This window comes from Camellia sinensis, chromosome 10 (assembly GCF_055761805.1).
Source record: "Camellia sinensis isolate YWXY chromosome 10, ASM5576180v1, whole genome shotgun sequence".
Taxonomy (NCBI): Eukaryota; Viridiplantae; Streptophyta; class Magnoliopsida; order Ericales; family Theaceae; genus Camellia; species Camellia sinensis.
Window position 1 is genome coordinate 159,587,010 of NC_138970.1, and position 10,707 is coordinate 159,597,716.

The 10,707-nt window shown below is 37.6% G+C and overlaps 2 protein-coding genes across 2 annotated transcripts; both read left to right on the forward strand.

Moving 5' to 3' along the window:
• The first annotated feature begins 337 nt into the window (after positions 1-337).
• On the forward strand, positions 338-1,510 carry LOC145800810 (uncharacterized). Its single transcript, XM_082890553.1, has 2 exons — positions 338-678; positions 856-1,510. The coding sequence occupies exons 1-2, from the start codon at positions 338-340 to the stop codon at positions 1,508-1,510; spliced, it is 996 nt and encodes a 331-aa protein (XP_082746679.1).
• A 42-nt stretch (positions 1,511-1,552) lies between these two features.
• On the forward strand, positions 1,553-1,954 carry LOC114258956 (serine/arginine-rich splicing factor SC35-like). The gene has a single exon (XM_028198958.2). The coding sequence runs from the start codon at positions 1,553-1,555 to the stop codon at positions 1,952-1,954; it is 402 nt and encodes a 133-aa protein (XP_028054759.2).
• The last annotated feature ends 8,753 nt before the right edge of the window (positions 1,955-10,707 follow it).

Here is a 10,707-nt window from a genome sequence, read left to right on the forward strand (position 1 = left end):
AGCGTAATTAACCCAATCTTAAATCTGCTCAAATTTACATAAGCTTAGTTGACATAAACTCCATAGCTTTTGGGTGCCCAAGTCTTTCTATTGTAAAGTGGAGAAGTAGCAGAGGCACACAACTATATGAGAGACTGAAGCTTTTTGTTTGAATGACTTCTATACCCATTATTTGATTTTGGCATTTACAATTAAAAATCTTATTCTTTATTAATAGTGCACTTGTTGTGTGGTAGATAACTTGTTATAATAATCTTTTTCTTTTGTTGGCTTATGTTGTTTATCCAGGGACTTGGCCTCAGATTATATTCAAATTACTTATAGTTAAGTGCTGAAAATGGTTGTCCGAAGGGAGAGAAGGTTGGGTGGAAAGCCAGAGGAAGTGGATAATAGACAAAACACTCGAGATTGGGCAGGATTGCCTGAGGGCCTCCTTGAGGTGGTTTCAAAGAGGCTTCCCCTAGTGGATTGTTTGTCCTTTGGTAATGTTTGTAAGCCCTGGAGAATTGTTGCCACACAATTTTTTCGTGGACGGACATGTGGAATTCCATGGCTTGTGAAGCCCGGTCAGAAAGACAATATAACTAGGAGCTTCTTCAGCATTGTTAAAGATTTAGTCTATGAGATAGAGGTACCAGAGCCTGTGGAAAATATGTTTGGAGGATCTTTCCAGGATTGGTTAGTGGTGGTAAAATGATTTGGCATTTCCTTTATCGAGATTTGTCTACTAAATCCATTTTCAAGAGCCGAGATACTTTTGCCTACAATGGTTAACTGGTATTGTATGATGGTTTTGTTAACAGTCCCAACTAATGAAAATTGTGTTTGTATGCTAGTAAGCATAAATTGTGCAAGGTTTGCCTTTTGGACTCCAGAAGCTCCAGGATGGCATGGATTACTACTAGATGGTTGTGCGTTTGATGCTCTCTTCTATAAAGGATGTTTCTACCTTTTGAAAGAAGATTACAATATTGTAATTATTGACATAGAAAATGTTCTCAGTGTAATAAGTAAAATTGCTGGGATCAGGACTCAATTGCTTCCAGTCAAAAAACCAAATAGAGCAATGCCTACGTTTGTTAAAAGATATTTAGTTGAATCAGGAGGAGAGATACTACTTGTTTGCCAGCTTTTCAGTATCGGATCAAAATTTCTTCAAACTTGTGGCTTTGCAACATACAAGCTGGATCTTTGTCGAATGACGTGGGTAAAGTTAGAGAGCCTGGAGGATCGGGTTTTATTTGTAGGTAAATACTATTCTAGATCCTTTATTGCCAAGGAACTTGGAGATGGAATGGCCGATTGCATCTATTTTAAGAACAATGCTCCTAATGTTCCGTACATTGAGTGGGATCATGCATCTGAGTACTTCAGAAATCATGATGTTGATGATTGGGGAGTTTTTAGTTTTCAGAGTCACACTTTTTCCAACTGTGGGAGGCCTAACAATTGGGCAGCCATTTGGATTATTGCACCTATATGGTGGTATTGTAGGAATACTTACTGGTAAATGGCTGCATATATATTGAGAATTCTCTAAATGGAAAAAAAGATGGAGAGTAGACAGATACGATGGAGAGAAACCACACATCATGGCGACGGTGGTTGGCAGCCAGTGGTTAGAAGGTATGGAAGACGGGGAGTGTGGAATAGAAGGGAGGTAGCAGATATCCACTTTGTTTTTGTGGACAATATACATGAAGTAATGGGGGCAAAAGGGCTATATTCCATCTTTGTTAACTATGGTGTAGTCATGGATGTTTTTATTCCCAATAAGAGAAGGAAATTGACACGATCTCGATTTGGTTTTGTAAGATACAATTGCTCTGTTGCAGCAGCCGTAGTAGTACAGAAAGCTAATGGGCTGTGGTGTGATGATAGAGCCCTAAAAGTCAAAATGGCAGATTTTGGGAAGGAATATGTCACAAAGAATAAACCTACAAAACCAGCATAGATTAGGAAGACTATGGAGGCTATTCCAATTACTGACACTGGCTATCAAAGACAGATGTCATGTGCAGAGGTAGTGGGAGGTAGGGGTGTGCCATCAAATGTGATTCCAACCATTAAAGCATATGAGGAAAGCAATGGCTGGTTGTATGAAAGTGCAGTAGCAAGGCTCAAATCATCCTCTTCAGTGGAGGAGTTTAAGGAGGAACTAGTAAGAGGGGCTTTGAGGATGTCGCAGTTAGAATGGAAGGTAAAAGAAATATGGTTCTGTCATTCCAATCAAAAGAGATCATGGGGGAAAGACTCATAAGAATGAAGGAGTGGCTTAAGGAATGGTGTGAGTCAGTCTTAGAATGGAAACAAGGGATGGTCATTCACCAAGAAAGGTATGTATGGCTCAGTTGTTATGGTGTTCCCTTGAATCTGTGGAACTGCAACACATTCCTTCACATTGGAAAGATGTGGGGTGAAGTGATTGGATTGGATGATGATACTCGGAATTCTCTACATTGTGGGAAAGTGAAGATTGTTACGAGACTTATGGAGTCCATTAACCAACTCATTCTTTTGGGTTGTAAAGGCAAATTATACCCAGTTAGGGTCTGTGAGGAACAAATTATTGTATCTAAAGATGTGAAGGTGCAATGTTTCTGCAAATCACACAGCTGGAAGTATGATGAGAACTACAATCTTGCGTATAATCTCGATCAGGATAATCATTAGAGTCCAGGAAAAGAGAGTAGGCTTGAAGAAGAAGATGGAGACGTGGAGGTCTATGTAAATAATGAGTTGACAAAAAGGATTGATGTGGATGAAGTCGGAATAGGGGTTTCTCATCTCAGTAATACTGATATGGCTAGTGAGGATCGGCTTAGTGATGTCTCTGTGGTGGGTGAAACAGACATGTTTAATGGCATGTAAGAGGAAAGCGCAGAAATGGTGTCAAGTTCCAAGAGGAGAGGTGGTGAGTTCCAAGAAGTAGGAAGGGTTGTTGGTGACATTCCCAACTCTGGGTGTATCAGAAGTCTCATCGAAGTTGAAGTCTTGAGGCCTGGGATTCAGTTAGTGGACTTGATGAAGGCCCAATTACTTGATGGGCCTGTTGAATCAACCCATGCTAGTGTGGGGTTAGGCCCTGAGATTTTTTATAACTCTCATTATCCGTCTGTGTCTATATCCCATAATGAAGAGGAGGTGGGTCAGCCCTCAGTTGAGGTAAACAGAGTGAGGATCCCAGTGAATCCAATTCCAAGCAGAAGGCCTACTGGGAAAGAGAAGGGTAAAGCAAAGAGCAGAAAGAAATGGCAAAAGAAAGGGAAGCAACTGGGTGTTACAAAATTGGGTGAGCCATCTTTAAAGCTGAGGAAAGGAGCAATTTTTCGATTGGCTGTGGTTGCCATTTCCCTCTCAATGGCGAGTGAATCCAGCAAAGCTCGGTTAGTGATGTCAGAGGCAGAAGCAATACTGGAAATGGGCAAAGCTCTTGGCATTGATTGTGAAGGGAAAGAGGAGGTGGTGATTAGCAAATTGGAAGATCTTGAAGCCAAAGATTTGGAGAGAGTAAGGCAAATGGACGGGGATGCTAATTAAGTTAGCAAAATCAAGGAGGTTGAGTGCTCAATATTCGCCATGTTTAGTAGGGTTTATTTTCAACTTATTTCAGCTTTTAGCTTAATTTAAGCTATTTTGATGTGTTTGGTTCAGCTTAACAAAACAGCTTATAGCTTTTTGTAAATCAAAAATCAACTTATTCTTTGAGTGGGGCAGGAGAAGCTTAATTTATGAGTCAAAAATCAGATTATATTCACAGTTATAAGTTATAAGCTGTTAAGGTATAAGCTATAATCACTTTTCCACAACTCTATCAAACGGGCCATTATCTTCATGAAGATACAGTCATGGAACGTAAGGGGGATTGGTAGACTAGAGAAAAGGAGGAAGATTAAGAAAAGTCTTGCTATCAGGAAAGTGGACATTGTTCTACTTCAAGAAACAAAGAAAGTAGTAGTAAACGCTGATCTTGTTAGCTGTGGATTTTGTTGGGATCTGGGATCCAGCCCAAGACCTTATAGAAATCAAAACAAGCAGAAAAACACACCCACACACAAGGAGACACAATATTTTACGTGGTTCGGCCCAATGCCTACGTCCACGGGAGAGTAACCGGTTATCACTATACCAATGAGGAGATTACAGAAAGATTACAATAGAGGAGGAGCTCACACTCTCCTCACTCAGCCACTCACCCGTCTCCCTCACTCACACCGAGGGAGACGGTCTCTCCGCCTCACATCTCTCACTCTCTTTGTTGTCTCACGGTTTGCTCACATTTTGCTCTCTCCTCTCAACCTCCATTTATAGGTGAGGGAGTAGGTGGGAGAGCCTTTGGGCAGCCTCCATCCTTGACTCTTCAAGATGGTTGGTGGCCACCAAGGTGGACTTTGGTTGGTTGCCTTCCCATTGTTGCCAACCAAACTTGACTTGGATGATCACTCCTTTCACATGGGGTGAATTCAACAAATCACCCCCTCAACCCATGTGAGGTGATCCACTGCACATACTGCTGCTAATCTTGTCACGCCCAAATTCAACAAAGTCTGCATCTCTTCACTGAGACGCTGCATCCCCTGAAGCTAGAGATAAAACACCAGAGATACAAGAGGAGGAGGGAATCCGACATCCTCAACTCAACTCACACCACTCTCTGATTTGGAGAGAGCCACTGCTCCTATCTCCCACAGATCTCTTCCATGCTTCCTGTCTCGAATGTCTATACCTGCTATGCTTGAACTTGCGCAACCAAGATATCCGACACCCCCTGATTGGATGTCCTGCACCCCCTGCTTGGATGCCCTTGACTATCATGCAACTCCTTGCATGATGAACACTGGAGCAACTAGAAAACTTCAGAGTTTGACACATCAACATCCTCAAGTTTCCTTGCTCGGAGCTTATTTCTGAACAACCAGCCTTTGCCCTTCTGCACTTCTGAACAACCTCCTAGCGTTTCCACATACGCTTGTTGTCTGTGCTGCAATCCCTGATGTTCGGTTCTGTCTCACTTGTCCGTACTGATGTTTGACAGTTAGCCCTTCTGTCAAGACAACTTCCACCGGTCTGTACAAGTTACCACTATGCAACTCCGTGCATAGTGCTCGCACCCATGGCTTCTGGTCTCCCTGCGTCAAGCTTGCTTGAGAGATCTGCATCAACTCTATCATCTGCTGCCATGGAACTAAAGAAACCACCATAGAGAAATAAGACTTGCCACTCTTTGGCACGCACTCTTGCGTTTTACCTGTCTCAATTTCTCTGTCTGGAAGTTCCTGTGAACTGTCAACAACCCGCTGCTGCACACTCTTCTCGCGCCTCTGTACGACACTCTAGCGTACCCTTGCACTGTTGCACGTCTGCAATTGTACTTCTGCGCTTAGTATGCTCCTCTGCAACTATTGTTCTACATGTCCACATACCATTAGTACCTTCTCGTATACAGTAGCTCCAACAGCCACAGTATTTCCCTGAGCCTGTACTGGTTGCCAAATCATCTATCCGTCGATGAATGGTCTTCTCTTTTGATTGAACCAGATCCTCCGATCACCTCAACAACCAGGAAAGTTCCCAGGAAAGACTGGTGGGGTCACAACCGGTCCCACTTAAGAACCAGTCTCCTTAGACAGTGTCTTTTTGACAGAACTTTCCTAGACCTTTGATCTTGAGATAATCATGTCTGCAATCCTCTGATCGCCCCTGACCAATCCTGATCTCCCTCGATCTGCCATTTGATCAAGCCTGATCTCCTCTGGTCTTCAATGATCTATCTCAATCTGTATCTGGTTGTCCAATCTGGTCAGAATCTGCCCATTCTAACCTCTTCAGTGAATCCGCAGCGTTCCACAATATCCGGCAACCTTCCTTCGAGTATTGAAGATGGCAAACATCCATGTTTTGACAATCTTTCCAAACCGTTCAGAATTTCACTATTCTGACCTCGCGGTTGCGTCCGGAGCGGTCCGTTTAGCTAGGACCAACCTTCGCTGCACTTCCAGGGACCTCACTGAAAAATATCCCCGAAAGTTGGGCCACACCACAATTTTCTGAAAATGTTGGGCCAAATTGCAATTTTCAGAAGTTCAGGGAATATTCCGTGTTCCAACAGAATATTCCGTCCACTGTCCCTAACCCCGTCTGCCACTCTAATCTGCCTTCTTTTTACACAAACTCCCTCTCCAAAATCTGACCGTACGGATGTGTCCGGAATACTCCAAATAGTCGGAAACCACTATTGGATCACCAAAAACGGACTCCAAATGGCTTCGATCTAGCCAAAACATTTTGTACGCCTCAGATCTGCGGCTGCACCTTCGCCGCGAAACACAGGATTCTTCCTCCTGCGGATGACGTGCAGCTGACGTGGCTGCTGACGTGGCACGCGCGTGCCATACACGCGCCTCCCCCCACTCGTCTTCTTCCTTCATCCGCGCGTGGGGCGCGTGCCTGCGACTGGGCCGACGCGCCGTCTGTCTCCACGGCGCGTGGCGGCGCGTGCCGAGACTGGGCCTCACGCGCCTTCTTCAGGTGGCGCGTGAGGGCGCGTGGAAGCTCCTCTGGGTGTCTGCTTTATATGGTTGGACTCCTCTTCTCGAGCCCTTGCTCCTGGTATGCTCAAAATCGGATTTCGATTAACTTGATTTCTGGGCAGTTTCGGACACCACGCTGTTTTTGTTCCGAAACGCCACCGACGAAGCTCTGATACCACTTGTTGGGATCTGGGATCCCGCCCAAGACCTTATAGAAATCAAAACAAGCAGAAAAACACACCCACACACAAGGAGACACAATATTTTACGTGGTTCGGCCCAATGCCTACGTCCACGGGAGAGTAACCGGTTATCACTATACCAATGAGGAGATTACAGAAAGATTACAATAGAGGAGGAGCTCACACTCTCCTCACTCAGCCACTCACTCGTCTCCCTCGCTCACACCGAGGGAGACGGTCTCTCCGCCTCACATCTCTCACTCTCTTTGTTGTCTCACGGTTTGCTCACATTTTGCTCTCTCCTCTCAACCTCCATTTATAGGTGAGGGAGTAGGTGGGAGAGCCTTTGGGCAGCCTCCATCCTTGACTCTTCAAGATGGTTGGTGGCCACCAAGGTGGACTTTGGTTGGTTGCCTTCCCATTGTTGCCAATCAAACTTGACTTGGATGATCACTCCTTTCACATGGGGTGAATTCAACAGATTTTACTTGTAATTCAGCTTGCTTCTGGTTTTGTACTTTTTCTCTAAAAATTAGCTGATATTTTTGGGTTGCAACGAGTTTTCTCTGTTTGGAGATTCATTAAGTTGATTGTAGGCAGGTTGGCTTTTGAAAACTGATCCGCCGCAATACAAATAAGCAATACCAAACTCACCTTTATTTAAGAAAGTTGTTTCTTTTTGTTCATTAGTGTATTTCTTTTATTGAATTTTTTGGTCTAATACATTTTAATGCTTTGCAAATTACAGTTAAAAAATTGTCGATATAATCTACTTTATTTGTTTAAAATTTTGTACCCCCTTCAAGTAAAAACATGGCTCTGTTTTTAACTATTGATATCTGAACATTTTCAGAAATATTCAAAGGGCATTAAAAATTGAATAGTTCAAATCATTAAAATTAAATTTAAAGAAATTGTCCTAACCAATTTAATTTTTTTTCAATTTTGCTACATATTCATACTAAATTTATCAACTACAACATTATATAGTTAGTGAAATATTAGATAATTTAGTCTGATTTTGTTACAATTATCCATTTACATTCCAAACGCATACTCATTAAGAGTCTGCATGTATATTTAGGCCTTGTTTGGGAACAGACTAATTTAATAATTTTTTGATTATTTGGCTAAAAAGGTAGGTAAAAAAAATTTGTATGTTTGAGATGACTTTTTGGTTAATTACAAAAAGATGTGCAAAAAGTAGAGAGAAAAGAGAATCTTTGACTTTTTGGTATGAATTGTTGACTTTTTGACTAATTTAATAACTTTTTAACTAATTAACTAAAAAAAATAAATCCCCAAACGGGACCTTAGAACGATAAGTAATCATGTGCCTGTCTTTTCTCGATTCATTTAGAAGTACTATGTATTGGTTTGGTTTAATTTTGTCAGAATCAATTTTGAAATTTAACTTTTTGAAAAGAGTTACAAATTTTAAAATTTTATTTAGTTGTATATTTTGAAAATAACTTTTTAAAAAGTTAAAAATTCAATTTGTTTGGTTTGAATTTTCAAAATTAATTTTTGAGTTTTTTATTTTGTGTTTTGTTGTCATTAAATAACTTTTTTTTTTTTGTATTTTAATCAATTTTTTTTAAAACTTTTTAGATGCACTACTTATTAAATACATCTAATCTAAGTGTACTTTATTTGTAATGAACTTTTAAAGTATTTTAATTAATATTTTTCAATTTTTAGATTCACTCAATTTTAAATACACTTAAAACGTATACAATTTATGAAAAAATCATTTAAAAAATTACAAAATATTAACAAATACACAAAAAAATACAAAACTTTAATACATGTTCAAATTTTTTTGATATTTTAAACCAAACAAAGTTTTAAAAATTATTTACTTCATTTCAAATTGGACGTTCAAATTTAAATTTAAAACATTTTTTCACTATTTTTAAAAATATTTTTTATTAATTTGAAATAAAAATATGATGTAACACATACTTCAACATAAATGTTAATCCCTCCATCTCAAAATATTAGTCTCTTTGGAGAATTTAATTTTTTTGATAGTACAATTATTACACTTCAAAAATATTAACCTTTCAAAACTACCCTTTAGTAGTACAATTATTATACTTAAAAAATAATGTTAATGAATTTAAAAGGCCAAAATAGGAAATTCATGTTTTTTTAGCCATTAATTTTTGAAAAGGAGCTAATATCTTAAGACAATAAAAAACGAAATAAGGGGCTAATATTTTAAGAAGAATGGAGTAGTTCAATTAATGTAACTTTGGTAATATAGATAAATTTGATTTCAAAATAGTTTGAGTTCAATTAATGTAGTTTTGATAATAGAGATAAATTTGATTTGAAATAGTTTTAGTTTAAATAATGTAGTTTTGGTAATAGAGATAAATGTGCAATAATGTTTGAGAGCTCTAATGCAACTCTAATGATGTGGAGAGTACCCATGTCAAGGTGGGGCCCACACTCCTATCTCTATCTCTCTTTACTTTCTTTCTTTCACTTCACTAGTGCTTCATTTAGAGCTCTTAAATTAGAACTATGTATCATTACTCGATAAATTTGATTTGAAATAGTTTTGGAAATAGAGATAAATTTATAGTAGATTTGAACACTACAACAATTTACACTTTTAGCGACCAAATTTTGCAACTAAAAGAAATTTAGTCGCCAAAAGTTGTAGAATATGCAACTAAAAATTACAGTAGTCGGTGTTGAAAACAGTTTTAGCTTCTAAATTTTTTTTTGGTAGCTATATATTAATTGTTGGTGTCTAAAAAAAAATTAGTCGCTAAATACGCCACAATAGGCGACCAAAAATTGTTTTAGTCGGCATTAGTCCATGTTTTAGGCTACCAAAGTTTGTTTTAGTCACAATATACCTGTTTTTCCCTACTAAAATAAATTTAATCGCCAATGACCTTTCCTGATAATTATTCATCGACCAATTTGGTGACCAAACATTTTAGTTGGTAAAAGTTTTTGGCGACTAAAGTACGACTTCTGACAATTAAAAATTTAGTCGCTAAAAATTTAATTTGTTATAGTGGAAATAGTTTTGGGAATATTAAAATTTTAAAATTGATTTGAAATAGTTTTGAAAATTTTGAAAAAATTTTGAAAAAATTATAAATAAATGAGTTTTCAATTTCGGGATTAAATTCTATCCGGCTTAGCGGCAAACATACTTTCCGGACGACCACTTAGACTCTGACAACTCAGCTCAAAGATGCATCAAACGTGCACCACATTAAAACTCTAGGATCAATTTGAACTGATCTTTATTTTATTTTATTTTATTTTAGGTAAAGATGTAATTTTTTTTTTATTTTTTTTTGTAATTCAAAAATTATGTTAACTGATTTGAATTGATCTTTTTTTTTTTGTTTTATTTTAGGGAATGAATGATTTTAGATAAAGATTTTAAAAGATGAACAAATAACTTTTTAATTCATTTCTTTAAATTGAAAGGTCAAAACTGTGTTTCAATATTTGATTTCAGGAAATGGCAAATTTTAGGCAATGATCTTAGGAGATGGGTTTGAAGAGATTTTTTTATTTATTTGTTTGTTTAATTCGGAAATTATGTGAGACACATAAATATTTATTACTTTTTTAAATTGAAAAATTGGGAAATTTAAATTCAGCACCTAAAGCTCTCACATCTCTTCTAATTAGAAATCTCATTTTTCCTAATATATAGTATAAATGTATTGTATATAAGCATATAAAATTTAAATTAAATATAAATATTTCGTAATAAAAAAATTCATGTTAAATAGAAAACTTTTAATAAGGTAGATGAAAAAATAAAAAAATAAAAAAAAGTATTAATATTTAATAGAAAAAAATTAATTTGTAAAATATAAATTCTACATGTAGTTCAGATGAAGTAAAATTCTTTTACATATTAGATTTTAGCAAAAATTGAGAATAAATACTATTTTTATTTCTATATATATATATATATATATATGATAATAATAATAAATAAAAGTAGTGAA

Excerpts from the sequence above, each read along its gene's own strand:
- LOC145800810 (XM_082890553.1), top strand. The coding sequence starts at position 338 with ATGGTTGTCCGAAGGGAGAGAAGGTTGGGTGGAAAGCCAGAGGAAGTG. Across the intron at positions 679-855 it reads GGAGGATCTTTCCAGGATTG|GTTTGCCTTTTGGACTCCAG; the intron begins GTTAGTGGTGGT and ends AAATTGTGCAAG.
- LOC114258956 (XM_028198958.2), top strand. The coding sequence starts at position 1,553 with ATGGAGAGTAGACAGATACGATGGAGAGAAACCACACATCATGGCGAC.